Here is a 24,375-nt window from a genome sequence, read left to right as displayed (position 1 = left end):
GTCTTTGGCCATGCATCAGTATACTTTGGCAGGTAAGTATTTTCCTTATTCTTGCGTAGAATGTAGACATGGTTGGAAAGTCCTGTATCTGATGTAGATTCCTTAAGTGGGTTGGCTCTGAAGACTACTTCAGAAGGCAGTTAAGAATCAGTCGCATTAATGTGGGCCTGGTATCTCAGCTGATTGGTCTTTCCAGAGGAGACAGTGTGGCTGTCATACCGGCTCTGTAACCAACAGGAAAGATTTCTGCCATCTCCATAAAATCCAGCCTGGAGAGGTAATGGAAACCTATGGTTTGCAGCCACAATAGAGGGAAAGAATAGCACAGATGCCAGCTCACCAAAGGGCAATTTTGCACATGGAGTTCTGCAGCACAGGATTCACTTGAAAACTTGTTAGAAAAGTCACCAAAGTTGTGAAATCAAGTGAGAGTGCTGTAACCTCATCAGCTTTCTCTTCTTGTTGTTCCTTCAATGGAATGTTCAAGTAAAGATTGATTAGAGTTAAGAGAAAAACAAATACATTACTTGGTCTAGTTCTGTATATCACCATCTGATGGGAAAGATGTAGAAAAGCAAATATACAGGGAAATAATAGGGTAGTGCAAAATCTATTATGTAGTGATAATGTGACACTTTATTTAAACATAAAATAAACTAAGATATTAATTGTTTAAAGAGCAGAGAAGGAGAACTTTTTTTTAAGTGTGTTCAGGAAAATATTTTTAATCAGCACATTTCTAGCATAACACAGAGTGAAGCATTACTGGATTTGGTTCTGAGGAACAAGGTGCATTAAATGTCAGTAGGGAAACATTTAGGAAAGAGTGATGATGTTATCATAAGGTTTTGCTTAGCTGTGGACAAGAACATGAAGAAATCTAGACTAAAAATATTTAAATACAAGAGGGTCAATTGTTGTGAGCAAATATGGAAAACCAGGCTGCCTTTAAAGAGGAAGCAGTGCAGGGATAGTCAAGATAAATTCACACAGGAAGGTTAGGGCAACTAAAGTCAAGTTTCCTAAGTGATAACAAGAGAGTGAGAGTTAAAGCATTAAAAAGGGTATATGTGATAGAGAAAAAACAATAGCGGATTCTGGAGATCTGAAACAGACACAAAAATTACTCAAAGAGAAACTCAGCAGGTCTGGCAGCATGTGGTTTCTGTGACCTTTGTTCAGAACTCAGATGCAGAAAAGCTGTGATTTACCAACAATTTCTGTTTGTGTATGTGCTGCGATGTCAGGTTAGAAATTCAATTGAGATCAATCGAGCTTAGATTGAGTTTAGATGGAAAGTAAAGAAGAAGATGACAGAGGCCGAGAGACAGAATGAGAAAAGGACTTGAACCTGAACCTTTGTTTGTGAATTGGGTGCACACAATAGGGAGAATTCCTGGCTCTACAAATCCAACTTTTAAAAATAGCTGTCCAGACTGAGACATTGGAATTTGAGGCAGATGACCCTGCAAGAATTGAGGAAGATGCTGAGTGAGGAGGCAGAAGACTTGCCTTGGGACTCTAGCTTTCAAGCCTCAATCAATCTGGTCTTTAAAGGCAACAGATTAATCATGGGTGACTTTAACCTTCGTGTAGTCAGATTGGCAAAGGAAGCCATGTGGAAGAATTTGTTTGTATAGTATTTTCAGGACACTTTCACAGAACAATATGTTGTGGATTCGACCAGGATCAGGTTATTTTGCATCTGATGTGTAATGAGACAAGTTCAATAAATTATGTCAGAGTAAAAGATCCACTCAGAAACAGTGATCATTACATGGTATAATTTGACGATCAGTTTGAGAGGGAGAAACTTGGGTCAGAAACAACTGTGCTAAACTTAATTAAGGGTAATCACAAAGGAATGAGAGCAAAGCTAGATGAAATGGACTAGGAAAGAACTTTAGTAGCAAAGACAATTGATGAGCAATGGTAGAATATAGGTCATAGCTCACAGCAAAGACATTTTCTTGTGTGGAAGTAGGATTCTAAAAAGGGAACTAAGCCAAGCATGGTTAACCAGGAAGGTTAAGAACAGCATCAGATTGAAAGAAAAATATACAATGTGGTAAAGATTAGTGGTATACCAGAGGATTTGGAAAATGTTAAAAATCAATAAAAGAAAATAAAGAGTGAAAGGATAAACTTTGAGTAATATCAAATAATATTTGCAAATAATGTCAAGATGGACAGCAAAAGCATATTTAAATATTTAAAAAGGAAGAGAGAAGCCAAGGAACATAGACCCCTTAGAGAATTAGGCTGGGCAAATAATAATAATGAGGAAACAGGAAACAGCAGAGATTTGAATACCTATTTTGAATCAGTCTTCACAGTAGAAGACACTAACAGCATTTCAAATTATGATGTAATATTAAATATGTTATTCAGTACCAAGTAGGGGGCAAAGAATAAGAGGAAATAAATTCAATAACTATTTCTAACAAAAAAGTACGTGGGAAGCGAATGGGGCTACAGATTGATTAAGTCCCTGGATTTGATGGGACTGCAGAAATAATGGTTGCCATTGGGACTAATCATCCAAGAATCCTTAGAAAATGTTACAGCATATTATAAAGGAAACAATATCAGAGCATTTAGAAATACATGATTTAATCAAACAGAGTCAGTATGGTTCACAAAGGGGAAATCATGTCTGACAAATTTAGTAGAATCTTTGAGGAGGTAACAAGCAGGATAGATGGGGTAGCTGTAGATGTAATATATTTGGATTTCTAGAAGGCTTTTGATAAGGTACCAACTTTATGCTACTTAATAAGGTAAGAGCCCATGGTTTTGGACGTAGTTTAAATCAAATCTAATAACCCTTTAGAAGTAGAGGTTATTCCTTCATTGGAAGTGACTACTAAGGCAAAGTTTTACAGAATTTAGAAAACTAATACATGAAGCATATGAAAGGTTAAGGAAATAGGTGGGCAAGTGGATTTATAATAAATTGATTGAGGTAAAAAAAGTACATTTGACATAGCTAAGGACATCACTACAGGAGTTCCCCAGGGAAGTCTTTTATAACCAGACATCTCCATCATAAGATTAAAATGAGGATTTTACTGATGATTGCATAATGCTCAGTATCACTCTGACTCCTCAGACATGCAGCAAGAGTTGGACAATATTCAAATTTTGAATAATAAGCAGCAATTAACATTAGAGATACACAAGTGCCAGACGATAATTACTTTTATCAAGAGAATTTAACACTGTCTACTTAATTTCCAATGACACTACCATTGCTGAATTAACCACCATCAACATATTTGAGGTCATAATCCACCAGAAACTTAACTGTGCTGGTACCACTGGCTGTCGCTTTAAGAACAGACCAGAGACTACAAGTATTTCTGAGTCAACACACCTCTGGATGTCTCCAAGTCCAGTCCACCATCTATAAAACACAAATCAGAATTATGATAGAATAATCTTCATCTGTCTTCATGAGTGCAGTTTCTAAAACATTAAAAGCGATTGACGTTGTTCAAGACAGAGCAGCCACTGTTTCGGAAACTTGCCCATTACATGGCAGGCCCTTGAGTAAGGTTGCACAGTTTTTTATGCTTTCAGACAGAATGCCCCAAATTATCAACCCCCAGTTTATTTTTATTAGTTCATGGGACATAGCCATTGCTATGTAGACCATTGTTAACTCCCCATTGCTAATTGTTCAGAAAGCAGTTAGTCAATAAGAATGGCAGATTTCCTTCCCTCCACCACCACTTTCTCACAGACAGTAATAAATTAGCATAAAGTGCTGACAGAGTCAGAGATCACACAACACGAGGTTACAGTCCAACAGGTTTATTTGAAATCTCACAAGCTTTGGAGTGCTGCCCCTTCGTCAGGTGCAGGTACTATTCACACCAAAGACTGCCGACTCAAAGTGGAGAGGATCTCCAAGAAGATCACGCACATTGACACAGACATCAAGTTTCTGCAGAAATGCAAGAAAGCAGAGAAGGTCCCAAAAAGACTACAGATCACAAACCCACTCAAGTCAACCTACGACTCAGACTATGCTGAGAGAGTCTGTCGTCACACCTCTCACAAACTGATATTTTTTCTCTTCCATCCAGTGACAAACGACAATGATAATATGACTATCAAGATCTGTGCAAGACTTGAGCTTTAACTTGAGATTCTTCCTTAACTTTATTACTCAGTCACTCAGTGTGCAAACTCATTTCACGTATCAAAGAAATTCTTGTTTATAGTGCTACATTCCATATTCTGCATCCACTGCTGGTATGAAGGGGCTTTCTTATGAGGAGAGGTTGAGTAGGTTGGACCTGTACTCATTGGAATAAAGAAGAATAAGACAACGTTATTGAAAAAGACAAGATTCTTTACACACTTGACAAGGTTGACATGGAAAGGTTGTTTCCCCTGCTGGAGAATCTAAGACCAGAGGGCATAATCTCAGAATAAAGATGAGGAGAAATTTCTTCTCTCAGGCCATATTGAATCTGTGGAATTCTTTACTGAAGAGGGCTACAGAGGCTAGATCATTAAATATATTCAAGGCTGGGATAAACAAATTTTTAATGCAGAATTGAATCAAGATTGTGAAGAAAGGCAGAAAAGTGTAGTGGGTGAATATCAAATGAGCTGTGATTTTATGAAGAGACAGTGCAGACTTGATGGATTGAATGGCCTACTTCAGCTCCTAGGACTTACAGTTTCATGGTCCCTGTGCATAGCAATGCATACATCCTTGTTTTATATTCTTTCAGTAGGATCACTGCTTCTTATTTCAACATCTTCAGTGAAAAATTGTCAAAGTGAAACAATTATAAGAAGCAATATTATAGGCTAATTGGGTTCTCATTACTTTGCCACCATTCAGGAGAATTATATAAACTGATTGTCAGCAATGAATCGGCTGCTCTTTTCACACCAGCCTTATGCTTTGATGAAGGCTTCATTTTGCAGGGCAGGTGTATTTTACAAGTAAATAGAAACAGCAGGTGCTCATTGTTGGTCATGTTTTTTACAATCAGTGCAGGCAGGAACTCCATGGTGATATTTGCACTACTCAATCATGTTGCAACCAATCAACTTCAAACAGAAGCACAGAGTTTGAGACAAAATGATCAATGTGATTGTAATCGCAATGCAGATAACATAGGTCTAATTGTCAAAAATCTTCCTGCTATTTAAATGTGTATCACTTGACATATAAACAAAATTGACACATCTCCAAAACTCTGTATGTCATCTTAATATAGCTCCATATCTCACACTGCAGCAAAAGCTCTCTCACAGATGTACTAAATAGTACAATGCCAATCAATCCAGAGGAAAATAATGTGGAAACAATAATTACTGTTGTGAATCTAAGTGGCTTACTCATAACTCATAAAAGCAGTCTTGGAGTATTTATTATTATAAGGTCTTCACTTTGCAAGCTCTGTGGATGGCTTTTAGATTGTCTTTATTTCAAAGTTTGGGATATCCTGAAGACTGCAGGGTTCCTGCAATCAGCTAGTTACAGAGTACATTGATATCCAGGAATCTTCCACGTTAACCACATGATGGACCCAGTAAAGCTCAGCTCGGATGAGCAGATGATGTTGAGGATTTTATCCTCATACCTAATGTTGCAACCACATTCAGGAGATGAAGATTGAATGTTTCTGGTTATAAGTGTGATGCTAGTATATTATCCACATATCACACCAATAAATAAAAATGAAGAACCACTGCATCGTAGACTTTGATCTTTGCTGTGAAAGAAACAGCATGCTTTTTCCAAAACCTGTGAGTCAGCTTGCCAAATGCTGAACTTGCTTGCTAGGTGATGGTTCATTTTTGTCATCCAGTGTAATTAGAGGTGACATTCCCAAAATAGTGAAACTTTTATACTAATGAAGTGGTATATTTTGTACTGAGACTCTGGAATCCTGGAATACATGGCTATGGGCAAGTTATTGCAAGATCTCTGTCTTTCTTCAGACTTCTTGCCATGCCAAAGTGACCTGGGGCTAGTACAGATTCAAGTGGAGAAGTTTCTATCTTTAAAATGTTTCAACACTTGAAGAGAACACTGTCAAGAGTCTTCAGGACAAGTGAGCATAGCACAGGACCAATGTCAAGAATGATCTATCATCTAAAAACAACAAATGCTGGAGATAACAGCAGGTCAGGTGGCATCTATGGAGAGAGAGCAATCTAACATTTCAGGTCTGGATGACTCAATCTGTCATCTAATACTGACTTCTCATGCAGTATTTGTAATGGTGATGCAATTGAAGTTTGGTCTCACATCAAACATGAAGCAAAAGCAGCCTAGACTTTAAATCTGTCTTCTTGTTTTGCTGACCACTCACCTGTCAAAGTGACTGGAGAATCCATCATTGAGAATGTAGAACACAGATTTGCTCAACAGAGATAATGGGCATTGCAAATGTACATTATTGTTAATCTCTTGGAATGAAATGAAATACTTCCTATTTTGAGGGTCTGTATTTAGGTTGAGACTAGTTTACACTAGATTAACATCTTGTTTTCATTTTGATTTTATTATTAGTCTGAGTTTAATAAGCCTTTTATTTTATCTGGCTTTCCCAGAGATGTATTGCAGTAAACATTGCCCCATAACTTTTCAATTCTCTATTCTTTATCAACGTCACTATTTAGTGTATAACACACAAACACAGACTCTCTTTTTGGGTAAGTATTACCTACTTCAAATTCTGCACTGAATTAGAACATAGAACATAGAACATTACAGCGCAGTACAGGCCCTTTGGCCCTCGATGTTGTGGCGCCCTGTCATACTAATCTGAAGCCCATCCCACCCACACTATTCCATGTACATCCATTTGCCTGTCCAATGACTACTTAAATGCACTTAAAGTTAGCGAATCTACTACCGATGCAGGCAAATCTGGGTGAGTTCAGTAAAAATTTGGCTTGCTCATAATAGACGTTTTAGCAGAGACAGTGATAACCCAGCAATTGACTATTTGCCTGATGACAACTCGAATTAGGACTGTCCACTGATCATTGCACTCATCCATTAAAAAGGGCATTTTCTATACTGTCTCACCAGGCACATATCTGGAATACTTGCAGTATAGTCTCAACTGCTCCTGGTTTTTGTAACTGATGAAAAGCAAAGAATGGAAGGAAAAGTGAAGAAACCTGTTCAACCCATATCACTTATGTTGAAATTGATCGATGCTCTTCAATTCTGCCTCCTCAATCTCTAAACTCATACTGCTCAATGGACTGAATGTGACACTATGACTATGTAAAAAACATTCTCTACTAAAAGTTTATTCAACACAGTGGCTCAGTGGTTAACACTGCTGCCTCACAGTGGCAGGGACCCAGGTTCAATTTGTGTGAAGTTTGCACATTCTCCCCGTGTCTGCGTGGGTTTGCTCCGGTTTCCTCCCACAGTCCAAAGATGTGCAGGTCAGGTGAATTGGCCATGCTAAATTGCCCATAGTGTAGGTGGATTAGTCAGGGGTAAATGTAGGGGAATGGGTCTGGGTGGGTTGCTCTTCGGAGGGTTGGTGTGGACTTGTTGGGCCGAAGGGCCTGTTTCCACACTGTAGGGAGTCTAATCTAAAAAAAAATGGATCAATATTTGGGGAAATTCACCTTTAATGGGAATGAAAAATATCTGGGATTTCTTTGCTAGTTAGGATGCCAGTAATAGATTGAAAGTGGTAAATCAGGATTGTGTGTACACTCGCAACTACTTTATCAACAAAATTAACAAAAGAATGAAAATGAATCCCATTGCAGCCAGAAAGCAGCACTGTTCAGCCACTTCTGAATTCACATCTAACATTTGTCACAGCAACAAGCAAGTAACTACTTCACCAGTGTAAATTCAGTTTGGATGCAAAGCATATCTTGTTCATCTCACTCTCTGTTAATCTTCCAATTTAATTGCACCAGTACCATTATTTATTTCCACAGTCCTCAATTAATGTTTATAATTCCTGTGCCCTGCAATGACACAAAGTACATTCACTGATTATCTTCTCATTGTGTGATCATATTTCATTAACAGGTCAAGAAAAACTGAAACAAAAAGAAAGTTCACTTCATTCATTGGGAATAATTGTTGGAATGTCACTGACTCTGATTGTCTGTATACTTCTTTACTTTCTTCTGAGAAGATATTTTCCACGAAAAGGTATGCTCTTATCAACTAAGATCAAGCTCAGTTTTGTGGTATTCATTCAGAACTTTGTCATCCACTAGACATTTGGAAAGAATGAAAATAATTTTGGTATTTATGTGGTTGTTATTGTCATATTTACCTCAGGATGTTTGCTCAAGATTTGCAAGCATTTTCTTGGCATTTGTTTTTCTTGTAAAGCTGTTCTGAGTAAATGTATTACCTGGACTCAGGGATCAGGTCAGGAAGTAGCCAGTGTTTTTACTACGTTAGCTTATTTCACCTAGAGTGGTGGTTGGGTGTAAAAAAAATTATTTCGGTTCTTTGAGTGAAGTGGGAGAGAAACAAAACCAAAAAAGGGTTTATTGCTTCTTGCTGGCAAGTGTAAGTTGGGTCAAAGCAGAATCAAACTAGGCAATGATCCATTCCTTAATCAGAGAGCTTTCAGGTACTCATTATCTCGACTCAAACTTGAAGAATGAGAAAATAGGTCAGGTACTGAAAGGCAACTGGTGCACTGTTTACCATACACTAACACAAGACAGTGGCTTCAAGACAGGTGGGAAGGTATTTATTTTAAATTGTAAACTCAATAAAGCTAAAATAGGCAGGTTAGCAAAGATTTCCTGTCCAATATGTTGTTACTTCTATTTGTAAGGCTGGTTGCAACTCATGTATAACGTCTGTAGTTTGCAGTTGGCCAATGAGCTGTAAATCTATGTTGTAAGTAAAAAGTATATGTCATGGGAGATGTACTGAATAATTGGAGTTTATATAATTAATTATATAAATTATTTTGTCCATTGTTTTGGTCAGTGCTGACATACTCTGTATAGTATAATTTAATGTTTGGCCTTTCATTGAAGAAGTATCCAGAAATTTGACGAACACTGCAGTTGCAAAGGTTCAGGCAATGTTAGATGCATTTTCAAAGGCTTTAAACTCAGTAGTCAGTTTTAAAATGCAATTTAAAAAATATTTTTTCAAATATTTGTAACATTTGGACTGTAGGAACACAACATCAGACATGTGGCTACAGAAGCCTGTCTCAAATATTGGAATTACCATTTGTTGATTTGGGTCTTTGTTCTTTGCTGAGTTATATGTTAATGGTTTGGATAATTGTGGATATAACTGGCTCAGGATTGCCTAGTGTTCCACAAGATCTAACTTTATTCCACTTTTTATCATTAGACATTTTATTTGCCTCGAAGCCAATTGGATTCTAAAGTAATCCTGTCTATCTATCTCCAAGAAATCCATTCATTAGTTGGTGCTTAGTGTTATGGACCAGACCAAACTTTCTTCAAATATATCAAGGAGATAGCTGAGGTCCTAACTTTTTCTTATTTAAAAGCAAATCTGAGGTGCTGTGTTCCAGATAAAATTTGATTGGTTACACTACTCAGCTTTATTCTTTTATTCTTACACTATAGTTAAAATATGAATCGGTTTAGCTCAGTTGGCTGGATTGTTGGTTTATAGCGCAGTGTAATGCCAACAGTGTGGGTTCAATTCCTGTCACCAGTTTGATGGTTACCCTAAAGGACTCTCCTTCTCAACCTCTTCCCTTGCCTGAGGTCTGGTGGCCCTAAGGTTAAATCATCACCAGTCACTTCTCTGTAATGAGAGAGTAGCCCCATGGTCTGGTAAGATTATGGTGATGCAACGTTAACTTTCAAACAAAAGACGAATGGGTCTAATTTTAATTCTATTGGAAAATGTAACAAAATAATAGTTTTTTTTAACTACTAGATAGAAACTGTTCAAATATAGTAACATCCCATAAACACATCCTTGGCAAAGGTAAATTTAGTAAAATAGATTTATCTCACATGCAATTCTAGCAGCAGGAAAAGACCTCAAGTTGTAACAAAGAAAGAGAGAGATGTAACATCTTTTACAATCAGCTTCCAAAAAACCCCAACGCCTACTGAAAGCTAAACTAAAACCCTTGTTCTGTGGGAGGGTGACCCCACCCGTTCATGTTGCTTCTATTGTTCCAACTTTAAAAAACTTCAAGCCTCGACAAGCTGGTACTTCATTGGCTTGGAACAGATCACTCAGCACCTCTGTCTTAACCTCTCTTCATACAGAAAAACAGGACAAAATACACCTCTTAAAGCCACAGTATTGTCACATTGGACAAAGGATTTGTAGAATTGTCAGCAATTGCTAAGTTGAACAATCAAAAGTCATCACAAACTATATTGACATTCTATGATTTTTTAAAAACTGCTTGAATACTTGAAGCATTCTTCACAAGAAAGAAAATATGTCTAAAATTCATCATTCAGAAATGTAGAATTTAAACAGATCATGCCAGATTTCACCATGACATATGCTTATCACCACATTGGAAAGGATAATAGTGCAGCCATCCTGCAAGTGCATTGGAAGCAAATTGAATGGACAAGTTATGTTGTCAGTCCATTGGGGTATTTCTGATTTCCATTTGCTACTGCAGAGTTAAAGGTGGGACTGTGAACTATGTTACTGGAGGATCACACATGTATTCTTTGACTGACAAGAGAGTGGTTCTGGACATTTGTCTGAAGTAGAGTGGTGTACATTTTATAGGTGTCTGTACTGAAAACTTGCTGTCAGTCAACGAAGGAATAGTTACAGGTTGGGTTGCAATTCTATGATTCTCACATGATGTGAAGATGCTAATGTCGTACTGGGGTTGACAAAGTCACCTCACATGACACTAGGTTATAGTCTAACAGGTTTATTTAAAATCACAAGCGTTCAGAACGCTGCTGCTTTGTCAGGTGAAGTAACTTCACTTGATGAAGGAGCAGTGCTCTGAAAGCTTGAAATTTAAATAAATTTGTTGGACTATAACCTGTTGTTGTATGAGTTCTGACTATGATTGTAATAGACTGGAGATGTTTCAGGTATTGTGGGAAACAGAGGTAGCAGAAGGGAGTCTTTCAACAGAGCCCCTTAACCACGAGGGTTTACTGAGAACATATTCTTATTGGCATCAAAGCCTGTCATATACTATATCTATAGCAGCTATACTTCACCATGAGTCTAGTCAGTGATCTGTGCCACCTCCTCAAATTGTGTGGAAACCACCCAGCATGGTAATGATACTGCTGACAATGTGCAATCAGGTCACCATAGCCCTCAGTTTCCAAACTGGAGGATCCTTCTACACTGGGACTGGCAAATTATCAACTTTTCTCAGTTCATTGTGCATCACTGTGTCAAGGTCACTGAGGCCCTTTATATCACGAGAAATCAGAGGCCACTTTTGGAATATTGCGTGCAATTCTGGTCTCCTTCCTATTGGAAAGATGTTGTGAAACTTGAAAGGGTTCGGAAAAGATTTACAAGGATGTTGCCCGGCTTGGAGAATTTGAGCTAAAGGGAGAGGTTGAATAGGCTGGGGCTGTTTCCCTGGAGTGTCAGAGGCTGAGGGGTGACCTTATAGAGGTTTATAAAATCATGAGGGGCATGGAAAGTATAAATAAACAAGGTCTTTTCTCTGAGGTGGGGGAGTCCAGGACTAGAGGGCATAGGTTTCGGGTGAGAGGGGAAAGATATAAAAGAGACCTAAGGGGCAACCTTTTCATGCAGAGCGTGGTACGTGTATGGAATGAGCTGCCAGAAGAGGTGGTGGAGACTAGTACAATTACAACATTTAAAAGGCATTTGGATGGATATATGAATAGGAAGGATTTGGAGGGATATGGGCCGGGTGTTGGCAAATGCGTCTAGATTAGATTAGGATATCTGGTGTGCATGGATGAGTTGGACTGAAGGGTCTGTTTCCATGCTGTACATCTCTATGACTCTGACTTTGCCAAGAGAATGGGTTTCCCAATGTTTCAGAAACTCAGTGACTACCCATTCATTGGCATATTTGTACCAGCTCTCATTACAGCAACCAGAAAGATTCCCTTGCATTAATATGTACTTGTTAATGAAATGGGTACAATGCTTATAACCAGGAGTTTGGCAGCCAACTCACAAGGAGGAATAAAGGAAGGGAGATTTGGGACATTACAGCTTTAGACAGAATGACCACGAGCATCTCATTAGACTCAGGTTCACATGAAGAAATCCCCAAGTGCAAAGCAATGAGGTGAGATGGCGTAGTAGTGAAGCTTGTAAAGTGTGTAAACAGACCTGTCACTGTTCACTCATGAGAATCTTCTCTTGCTGTTCAACACTTGGCTAAAAGTGGGATTTTTGGTTCTTCCTGCAAGGAATGTCCTTACTGTCAATCTCACATAATTCTAACAACTTCCTCAGCAACATCATTCAATGTCTGAAAATGTTGGGTTCAATGTCTTCTTCACCAAAATCCTGAAATAAATATACAGCAAATTAACCATTCCATACCAACTTTATTCAACAGTGCTGAGAATCATACGTATGGTGTGCAACTATTCATTGTTGTACTTCCTCTCAGGGCCTGTCCAATAGCTTTTCTGCCTGGTCTAATTTTCCTCTACAATGCTAACCCAGGGACTGCAGTGTGGTGTATGGAAGGCTCCAATCTTTCAGTGGGGGAAACTGTAAATGTTCTTGTAGCACTCAAGCAGCTTGCGCCCATGAGGGCATGGCTTTGGACTGCACCACCTTGGCAAGAGTGGCATTGGTAGGAGGATGAATGCTATCATGCGAGGAAGAATAGCATGTTTGAGAGTCCCTGCCATTCCATGAAATAGCTCCTAAGCAGTTCCAGTCATCTGTTGTTCTCTCACAGCATAGTAGCATTCATGTTTCTACCAGTGCCATGATTGCTGGCGTTGTTGGAGATACCACTTGGCATTTTGAGCATTGTTATCACATCCAGATGACAGCTGGCTGAATCCACAGGACGTTATGCTAAGCTTGCATGACATTGAGTAGAAATATCATGAATTGAATCGACACGTCCAATTGCAGCACTGGGAAATTGGCTGGCTATTACATATGCTGAAATTGAAGCTGCGACATTTACTGTCAGATGCTGAATTATGGCTGGATCAGCAAGTACTGTCAAAGATTGAGCCTTCACTTCCAATTCACTGGAAAGCCTGATCTCCATATTCTGTCTAAAGCTTTGCCAAGTAGAGATGAACTCTTCCCTGGTTCTTGGCAGTGACAGTCAGCTCCTGGCAAGTCTGTCAATGCTCCAAGCCTTTCAGTCCATCAAAGTGTGCTCCATCAAAGTCCTTCAGTGTTTTGAAGGAGTGTGTTCCATCTCTTGGAGCTGATTGACATAAGATGTAGAATGTTGAATTTATTCTTTTGGTTATGATCAATGTGAAGATTGTCCTTGACCTCATATCGACTGACATCTGCCTGTAGATCCAACAGAGCACGAGGTTATCATCTGTGATCTCAGTTTTGTACTACATTTTAAAATCATAACTTTGAATTTTGATAGAAAGACTTAGGAGCTATGCTGGTGCACTTGTAAGCACAACCTACAAGTCATTTCCAATGGTCGTGATCAACCTGAACTACACAGTGTTTGCCAGGAAGGTATGCATGGAATTGTTGTATTCCAAATATCAGTGCCAGAGTTTTCTTTTTGATGTTGAAATCGTTTGCCTGTGAAGACTTTGGATCCAATGCAATTGACATTTTTTCCAGCAACAGGCATACATCAAGCTCTTTCTGAGATACATCTACTCCCAGAATGGTAGGTTTACATGGGTTATATTTCCTGGAGTATTAATTTCCAAGATAAGAAAGCACCTTTCAAGATTTAAAGATATATTGGTGGCCATCCTAGCAGAAGGATCCTGAGAGGAAAGATTTTACATACAAAACCTGTATCCTTTGGTAATAGAAAGTTGAGCAAACTGTAACATCCCTGTGGGTTGCCTTTATCCTGAAGTGTAGGCATCTTCTGCACATCCTTAGTCATAATCGAGTCAAGTCTGATACTGCTGGATGGGTATATGGAAGTGAAAAAAATATTTGCCTTAGATTGTTGTTAACATCAAAGCCATGTTTCTTTGCCACCTCCATGAGCTAATGGGGATTGCTGTTGTGCTTGTCTTTGTTCTTTCCTAGGATTGCAATGCCATTAATAATACATTGACAACCTGGGATATTCTCTATAATTATGTCCATGTGTTACTGAATGATAACCTGGCCCACAGACAGTCTGGACAGCAGTCATATAAAGCAATATGTGTAAAATTGTATCCAGAAGCTGGTAAGTTCTTACGAATCAGGTGAAAAGTTCAGTAACCATAAGCTGCTTTGTAACCAATTTGGAGAAGGACCTAACACTGGAGAATTTGGGGATGAACTCCTCAAAAGTGGAGATTTTAATGAAGACAACTTACAAGGTGAGATTTAGTTCCATGGATCCAAACACTAATGTCTAGTAACAGTTTTAGCATACAAATGATTCAGTTGCACCAAGTGATGGGGACTGACGTTACGAATAACATTATTGTGTTTCAGTGTATCTAGTTATTTTTTTAAATATATTTTTATTAAAAAGAAGAATTTTTTTCTTTTGAATGTTACAACAAATACAAAACCAAGCAATTCAAAACAATATTAAAAAACAAAACCGTTAATTACATAAATAAATACTAATAACTAAGCTAAAAAAGGAAAATCTTAACAATAATAATAACTCTAACACAGCTCAGCAAAACAAAACAATAGCCCTCGATCATCAAGTGCATAAGTTTATACATATTCATATGTTCGTAGTTGCTCTCTCTGAATACCAAACCCATTACTTAGAATTGCCATGGCTACAGAAAGGCTCTTATTAGTATGGCAGACAGATCTGTACCTCGGTAGTCCGAAAGGGCTGCCACTTCTGATAGAAATTCTCAGTTTTATGGTGCGCCATACTCGTCAGAAAGTTCAAGGGGATATGCTCCATGACTAGCTTACACCAGCCCACCAGTCCTGGGGGATTGTCCAACACCCACTCTAACGGAATGGTTTTTCCAGCACAAAAAGTGAGGATACCGAAAAGCCTTTCTTTTGTGTGTATCCAATGAAAGAGAATTAACAAAGCCAAGAAGAAGAGATACTGGGTCCATCTCCACCTCCGTCCCCAGGGCCTTCTCTATTTCGTCTACCACAGCGCTCCAGTATGCCCGCAGTCTGTGGTAGGACCAAAGACAATGAGTAAGCGTGCCCATGCTCACTTTACATTTAGGACACATTGGAGATGCTCCCGCTTTAAAGTTAGCAAGGCGGTCTGGGATCAGATGGAGAATCTTCAATTGCAAGGCGTGAGTCCTGTTGCAAGTTGAGATCCTTTTTGCATTTTTCCAGGTCTCCTCCCATATTTCAGAAGAGACCTCAACATCCAGCTCCCTCTCCCATATCCTACAAAGCCATTATCCAAGGGACCTCTCCCAATAGATGATTAGGGTTGCTAACAGATAATGTACCCTCAGCACGCAACACGCAACAAAGAGTGATCTCTTTTTGTATGAAGTTTCTAATTTGAAAGAAACGTAAGAGGTCCCTACTGGGCAATTCATATTTCCGAGCCAACTGGTCAAAAGACATCAGTATGTCCCTTTGGAATGAGTCACCCAGACAAGACATGCCCCTAGCTGCCCATAGATTAAAACCAGAGTCTATCATCTCTGGCTGAAAGCCCGGTGTACCAAATATGGGTATCAAAAATGATGTTTTGGCAATATTGCCCTCACCCTGGTGCATTGCCCTCCATGCCTTGACAGTATTGATGACTATTGGGCTATGGCAATATTCCTTAACTGTCCACATTTTTTTTTTAAGAATAGCAGGCTAACAAGGGGGCATCTCACCTGAGATGCTCGATGTCCAACCAAAGTGAGTAAGGGTCCACCTGGGCCCAATCATTCATGTAAGATAGCACCGAGCTTAACTGATTGTTTTTGATAACCTGTAAGGTAACTGCAATTTAGTCAATTTAATTAGGGGCCACTTACGATACCAGACAAAAGAACTAAACCAGCCGTTCAGTCTTCTAAATATTTGTTTAGTAAAAAGCAGAGAAAGCATTCGCATAATTTACAACAGGCGGGGCAGAATGTTCATTTTAATGAGAGCTATCCCACCGAACCAAGAGATTGGAAGCACCTCCCATCTATGAAGGTCCTGCTTGATTCTGTCAATTAAATGGGCAAAATTGGCTTTAATAGCCAATCAAAAAATGGGAGTAATAAATATGCCGAAGTAGAGAAAGCCCTCCTGCGACCATCTAAAGGGGAACTGAGATCAGCCTTCAGGATTAGGCAGTCTCAGGAGACCACCCATGGGCATGGCCTCTGACTTTGCAAAATTGATCTTATAACCCGAGAAGCCACCAAATAAGTTGATGCATTGTAGCAGATGTGGCACTGAAACTGTTGGGTTTGATAAGAAGACAGGAACGTCATCTGCATACAGTGCGATCTTAGATGACTTCGTCCCCACTTCTGGAACGGTTATATTGGGATCCCTGCATATTCCCTCTGCCAGCAGTTCGATTACCAATATGAAAAGCAGTGGTGACAAGGAACAGCCCTGCCGACTGCCCCTACAAATATTAAAATTGCTTGACGTACACTATTGGTGAGGACCGCGGCAATAGGATCAGTATACAAAACCTCCACCCACCTGATGAAAGCCTCTCCCAGGTCAAACCGCTTCAAAGTGTGAAAAAGATATGGCCACTCAACCCCGTCAAATGCCTTTTCCGCATCTAAAGAGATCACCAATCCCTGTATCGATTGCTGTTGACATGCTTGAATTGTGTTAAGTAATCTCCTGATATTATCCTTCGATCTGTGACCTTTTATGAACCCCATCTGGTCCTCCTTAATAATGGAGGGCAGTAGAGTTTTTAGCCTTAATGCCAGAGTCTTGAATAGAATTTTGAAGTCAAAATTCAGGAGTGAAATGGGCCTAGAGGAAGCACAATCCTCCAGGGCCTCTCCTTTTTTAAGAATGAGAGAGATGTTCGCCTCTCTTAGAGATGGTGGGAGGAGGCCACGACTATGTGAGTCATTAAACATACTAATCATCGGCCCTGACAATATACTTATAAATTCTTTATATAACTCACTGAGGAGCCCTTGAGGACCCGGTGCCTTCCCATTCTGGAGCTGCCTCACAGCCTCCTGCACCTCCTGCTCTGACACCGGGCTCTGAGGAGAAACTCTTGTTCAGAGGTCACTGCCAGAAGGCCCAAGTTCTTAAAAAAGGACTCCATCCTAACCGCCCACTCTCACAGCTTTCAGAATGGTATAATTCAGAGTAAAATTTCCGGAATGCTGCATTAATCCCTTTAAATCGTAGGTCATATTTCCAGTGTTCTCTCTTATCGAGGTAATGGCTTGGAGGCCATTCCTTTTCCTAGCAAGGTATCCTAGGTAATTGCCCAGCATAATGCTCAAATAGTCTTTGACTTGCAAATGTCAGCTCCCTCTTGGCTGTCCGTGTAAGCATGGAGTTCAGTGTAGACCGGAGTGCCATGATCCTTTTCAGTTTAACCAGCAAGGGCAAATTGTCAAATTATGTCTTTTCAGCTACTTTCAGATGTGTCTCAAGCAAGCGTTGCTCCTCACCCATCTCTCGCTTCTTATTGACTAAATGGGAGGTAATCAACCCCCTAGCATAGGTTTTTAGCTGTTTCCCAAAGAATGGATGAGCTACTGGCCAGATCTGAATTAATATCTAAGAAGGCCCTGAACTCAGTAGAAAAGGATTCAATAAACTTGCTATCCTTAAGGATGAAGGGGTTCAGTCACCAGTGCCGCAAGCCTACCACTGCATCCTTACTCTTAACCATTAAATACACTGGGGTGCAATGGAAAATAGTGATATTGCTAATTGTACATGACACCACCCAGTCCAGATGTGCTGCGGGGATCAGGAAAAGATCCATCCTTGTGTGGCATTTATGTGGGTTCGAAAAGAGCGTGAAGTCCCAGCCAGTAAGGTGAAGGTGTTTGGACGTCTACCAACCCCAATTCAGCACACAAATTCCTTAATTGTTTAGCTTGCAAAAAAAATATCAGCACACCTTTGGGCAATCTGTGTACTAAATTGGCCACCCCACTACTCCTTTCATTGAAAGATTAAAAATAAACCCAGTCATACCCATTCTGTTGCAGCTTCAAATGCTCTGCATCATCCAAGTGTGTTTCTTGTAATAAGGCAACATCCATCCTCTCCCTTTTAAGGCTGGAAAGTATCTTCTTCCTTTTGACAGGTGAGTGACTCTCTTTAATATTTCAGGTGCACCACTTCAACACATCCTTAACCATAACCTTCCACAGCACTATCTAGACTCCAGACAGGATGAACCCAAACTACAGATCGCTGAGCTTTAATGCAAAAGAATCCACAAAACCCAAAAATTATACATTCAACAGATCTATAAAATTTATAAAAATTATGTACAACAAAAACAGAAAAACTCTCTTCAATCTGGTCACTGCCACATTAATGTGATCATCCATCACTGTAAATTTCCATTGAGATCAAACTAATCTGGATATAGACCTATACAGTTATGGATGGATTCAGTTCTGTTGTCTGTGACCCTTGGTTTCACAATGGATGTTTTTGCTGCTTACTGAGTCACTAGCACGCAAAGATCCATGCACGTCGGCAAACTAATGATAGTGGGACTGATTATTTTGAAAATGTACAAAATTTCTGATGACCATCCAGAAGAACCATTTTGACATTTGTGGTTAACAATGCCAATACATGGAATTTTGGATCTATTATAATCAATGATCTTATTATGTGTAGGCTTCTCCACACTGCCATTTACCTGCATACATCACTACCAGGATTTGTAATCGGGTAAAATTAGTTCTTGTATCTCTGATGATTTGGCTCATTTTACACTATTCATTTTTTTCTGAAATACTTAAGTTTGATCTTCCTGACTGTTTCAGCTCTTCTTCACTGTTGTACATGAGACCAACCACATGTATGGTTTGGTTAGGACTGGAAGCTACTTTGTTCCAGTTATTTCTTGAACTTTGTCTAAAAGGTTGCACTTCATGGGTGTAACCTTGGTCAAATTCTTTGTGTTGGACTTCGTCTCAACCATTTTCATGAATTATTGAGCTTGCTGCTACATTTTGAGCTGTTTCTGATGATGAGATATTGTGCATATCTTTGTCCAAAGCAAAGGCATATTGCTTGTATATTGTGGATAGTTAGGTATTGCTTCACTACATGGGAGAAATAGCACCTCACGCATGACTCGGATGGGTTTTGATCAACTCGAATTGACTTTGATCACCATTGCAATTATTATTGCTGAGTCCAGAGCTTGGAGGTGTTTCTGTCCTGCAATCCTTATTCCAATATTGCATCAATTATGTGTCTTTTCGCTTTATTGAAGAGTGTTCTTTGGAATGATTTGATTGGTAATGAAGCTATTACCAATTCTATGAATCTTTCAACCACATTTTTTTCGGAACTCGAACTATGTACCTCTGCACAATCACCTGCTAACAACTGATAAATTGTTTGACTTGATTGCTGCCTGTAGGACATAAACACAAGTCTGTGAGCTTTGAAGTTGACACTAATGTTGAATGACTCCTTTATGAATCTGGAGATCTTTTTAGGGTCTTTCTGGTTGTATTTGGACAAAGCTGAGGAATTAAATTTTCTCAGCTTTTCATTTCCTAAATCAGTGAAGAGTTTAACTATATTTTTTTGGCTCAATGAATTGTTGGTTTGTGAATTGAAGTGTTTAATTATTAGAATTCTGCAATGAAGTCAATAGCTTGCCAACCTATTTTGAATTTTACCTTCCCCATTGTGGCTTGTACATTATATGCTTGCTGTGCAATTACAGTAATTGCAGAAACCTTTACAGAACTATTTCTGAGCTGAAACTAACTGAAATGCACTGTACTGGTTTACTTTATAGCTGGGGCTACTGTTTCTTTTCATTTTGCAGTGCTGGGAGTGAAATAGTTGCAACTGGACAAAATACACCAACTCAGTGATGGTGCTAACTGTGGATTGCAATATAATTTATTTCAAAGGAACTTAAAATGTCTGTACCAAAAGTAGGAAACAGATGGAGCTTGCACATCATCCTTGCATTTCGTGCCTCTTCTTGAAAATCAGAATGTCAAAATTGAGTGATGACTCAGTGAAGGAGAGATTTGAAAAGCCCCAACATTCCTGGCAGCCCTGTTTGCACATTGGTTAGGAACTGCTATTACAGCACAATTAAATTACACTGTTATGAAAATGCTGCTGTTTTTCGACCATTAGGTTCAGGTCAATTCAGGAACCTCACATTTTATATTAAACTAATGGGTATGTTGTGCAAAATCACACTAATTGGACAGCTAATCATTTATACTCCTTTTGAATAGATCTTGCTTCTAACAAGGAGGTTGCTGTGCTGCAACTTGAGTTAAAGTTGTTTGAACTGATTTGAACTGAGAGTCTACTGCTCTCATGTAGGCTTCTGACCTTGACTCAGTGATGTAGTTGCCTCAACAATAATGTCATCAGTAGAATGTTTGGAGCATTAGCCGCTAAGCATCTTCTAAAATGTTCTTCTAATATTGCACATTAGCTGCCATCAAGGTGAATATTCTGTTACTATGTTAACTGTGGTAACATGAACACCAAGATGGAGTTCTTTCCAGAGATTAACTCTCAGCAACGCTGGTGAAATTGTTGAAGAACAGGATCGAAGGCCCAGTCAAAGAGATAGTTTTGAGAGAATTTTGATGACGGCAGAGGAAGTTTGGGATAGAATTAACCAGATATTGTTGAACTGATATAAAACCAGCAGTGTAGCAAGGAAAACGATGTTGAGAAACTAGAGTTGAAAAAGTCGAAGATGACATGTAGGTTCAGACCTATCGTAGATAGGGGACATCAAAAGGTTGTGAGGGTTTAATTACATTGTAATTGAAAGAAGGTTGAGCAGATCAGTGTATTGGGATGGTGTGTAGCCTGGAATAGAATTTGAGTGGTTACGTTTTTTTAGTTAAACTGTAGTCAATGAAGCATGAAACAAGAGAGATTGTTAAGCAGAGGACTTTTCCAGAAAATGAAGCATGTGAATGAAATTGCTTTAGGACTGAGTTATAACCTGAACTGAAAATGTGTTGCTGGAAAAGCGCAGCAGGTCAGGCAGCATCCAGGGAACAGGAGAATCGACGTTTCGGGGTGATTCCTGAAGAAGGGCTTATGCCCGAAACGTCGATTCTCCTGTTCCCTGGATGCTGCCTGACCTGCTGCGCTTTTCCAGCAACACATTTTCAGCTCTGATCTCCAGCATCTGCAGACCTCACTTTCTCCTCAAAGATTATAACCTGAACTGGCAAACCAACTACCTACTTTATTTGGCATCTTTCAAATGTCAACCTTTTGTGAAGAGGATATTGGTTTCTGAAATTAGCCTTACTGAAACCATTTGTAAAAAGACATCTAATTTCTACCCTGATGTGTTTTGATATTGTAAAGCACCAATCCTGCTGTCAGGTTGTCTCCAAGTTGTAGTCGCAGTTTTGTATACAGAGACAGCATCCAATTTACACATAACAAAGTTTCCAAAAAACAAACATGATAAATAGTCAGTTGATCTGCTTTGTGATGCCGGTTATTAGTAGAATGTTAGACACAGAAACTTCTTATCCATCTTTCCAAACATCCATCTAAACTGTGTCTTAGGTCAACGTCCAAAAAGATGAGACTTCCAATCTTAGATTTTATGCTCAAGTCTCTGAAGCAGAAGGTACTTAAAACTCTAATCCAAAAAAATACTACTTGCACCATAAGCAACAATGAATACTGAGTTTAATCAAGCCTGACGATGATGACGATCTTAACAACTGTGTGCATTTTCCTTACTTGAGCATTATTCTGATAGAAGACTTCAAGTAAATGCAAGACCATTCCCAATATAAAGGATGGCAACAGAAAATGTTGGAAATACTCAGCAGTTCATGTAATGTTTTTGGAGAAGTAACAGATATAATAGCAGAATGTTTTTCCACCAATGGTGGGGATGGTATGGGAACCATGGCCACCTCTGTGGGTATTGCAGCTGTATGAGGTTCTTGGCTGTAAGGATCCCAAAGGAAGTTACACCTTTATTGAGGCTGTGCTTCCAGAAAGTTCTTTGCTTTGGGGAATGCTCTAAGTGCTCAACTGGCTTCATCATTTGATGGAAGACAATAAGCAGGAGCAAAGAGTTAAGGTGTCGGCTGAGATTACCTATTTTGATTCACTGCAACACTCTGCATTTTCCAGGCTAAATGAAGATTTTGGTAATGACTGAAGAGCAATGGCTTCAGAGGCTGAGGTTGACCAGAAGTGCATTTGTAAAGGATGGCTACAGTACCGTCACACTTCAGATACCTAGGTGTGGCGGTGTAGTTGTTGGGTAGTCATCGATTCTTGCACTATTTGAGAATCTTAAGTGGCCTGTAAGTTTTATTTTACCATCAGCAAGTTGTGCTGACACCATGTGATGTTGCCTCTAAGTGTATCCTGGCAGCCTGGCTGCAGGGGTGGTGGAGGGAGAGTTCTGCAGGTAAAGAGATTAGTGAAGGAACTTTCTTCTCAGTGTCTAACAGAGGGACCCCAAAATGAATGAGCTGGTCCACTTGAACACACAGCCCAACCAATGCACTCTCCCCTTGTCTTGTTGAGGACTGATTGCCTGGCCCTGGAGAAGCCACCTTCTTCTTCCCAAAGCTGCTTGCCCTTTGTCGTTTAGGTGAGACTGACTGCTGGCTCTATACTTGCCACCCCTCTTGGTGGCAGTGTTGAGACTGGAGAGCTGCTGGCCTGATTGGCTGCTTTTGCTTGGAGATGGGGCATCATCTGTCATGGAGGGTGAAAACCCAACCTCAGGCAATTACCGGCCTGATGACCGTAACATCTCAGTATTACCTCCAGTTAATAGCTAGCCCAATGCTAGTTTGAAAGTCCTTACTCTGACTTGTACAGAACCTGACCTGAAATGTTAACTTTGTTTCTGTCTCCACAGATGTTGCCTGATTGGCTGAGTATTTTTGGCAATTGCTATTCTTATTTCATATTTCCAGCGTCTGCAGTATTTTGTGTTTGTCCAGTTATATCCAGATGTTACCAGCATTTCTGAAAGTTTTTGCTCTTGAAAGATTTTAATTAGCATTGCCAAGCATTGCTAACATCAAAGAACTGTAATCTGTGCTTGCTATGATAAAGTGAAATTGCTATTATAATAATCTGAGTTGAACACTGACTAATTGTTGCTAATTAAATGCTGCGTACTCCTGTTGTTAAGGATTGTTTTCTACATAATTATCTGTTGAGGAAGAGGCACAGCAAATTCCAGTTTTCGTGCATTACCTGGAGGAAATGGGTATTGCAGCTGTATGAGATCCTTGGCTGTCAGGATTCCAAAGGAAGTTACACCTTTATTGAGGCGTGCTGCCAGAAAGTTCTTTGCTTTGGGGAATACTCTTGAGTTCTCAACTGCCCCATCATTTAATGGAAGGCAATAAGCAGGAGCAAAGAGATAAGGTATTGGCTGAGATTTCATATTTAGATTCATCGCAAGACACTGCATTTTCCAGGCTATATGAAGATTTTGATAATGACTGAAGAGCAATGACTTCAGAGGCTGAGGTTGACCAGAAGTGCATTTGTAAAGGCTGGCTACTTGCCTCAGCAGTACCTTTGCACTTCAGATGCCTAGGTGTGCCATTGTTTATTCCTTCAATGTTTATTCCTTCAGTTCTTTCTGAACCTGAGCAGCAGCATTCAGCAGAATTTAATAAATTGCCACATCAAAGGTAATTGTAGAAAATAAAAGCTCATGATGTAGGAGTTAACATATTGGCATAGATAGAAGATTTGCTGGCTAACAGGAAGCATAGAGTAACAACAAATACGTCTTTTTCAGCCTGGCAGGATGTCATGAGTGTAGTGGCACAGACATGATGACTTGGGAACTTGGGGAAGTTATTAGTGATATCTTGGAGATAGTCCATATCACAGTTGTTGGATGTATTAGAATGTATGAAGGTGGACAAACCTCCTGATCTGACCAGATATATCCACTGCAAGAGGCTAGAGAAGAAATTGAAGGGGCCCTGGCTGATATTTTTGCATCATCATTAGCCATGGGTGAGGTCCCAGAAGACTGGAGGGTAACAAATTTGTCCCCTTATTCAAGAAGGGCTGCAAGGAAAAACCTGGGAACTATAGACCAGTCAGCGTAATATCTGTGGTGGGTACATTACTTAAGAAGATTGTGAGCAATAAGA

General features: G+C 39.5%; 1 protein-coding gene across 3 annotated transcripts in view; it reads left to right on the top strand.

The window, feature by feature from the left end:
* Window positions 1–24,375, top strand: part of hepacam2 (HEPACAM family member 2) — a 107,521-nt gene that overhangs the window by 54,079 nt on the left and 29,067 nt on the right. For 2 of the 3 annotated variants that reach the window (XM_043689948.2, XM_043689949.2), the window contains exon 5: window positions 8,045–8,170. The exons of the other annotated variant lie outside the window; for it this stretch is intronic. In XM_043689948.2, coding sequence (XP_043545883.2) covers window positions 8,045–8,170 — 126 coding nt within the window. The remainder of the gene's footprint in view (window positions 1–8,044; window positions 8,171–24,375) is intronic. 3 annotated transcript variants of the gene reach the window in all.

The sequence above is a fragment of the Chiloscyllium plagiosum genome, unplaced genomic scaffold, assembly GCF_037043375.1.
Source record: "Chiloscyllium plagiosum isolate Xiang-an unplaced genomic scaffold, Cpla_swu_hap1 HiC_scaffold_5, whole genome shotgun sequence".
NCBI classification, from domain to species: Eukaryota; Metazoa; Chordata; class Chondrichthyes; order Orectolobiformes; family Hemiscylliidae; genus Chiloscyllium; species Chiloscyllium plagiosum.
This window is presented reverse-complemented; position numbering and strand designations above follow the sequence as displayed.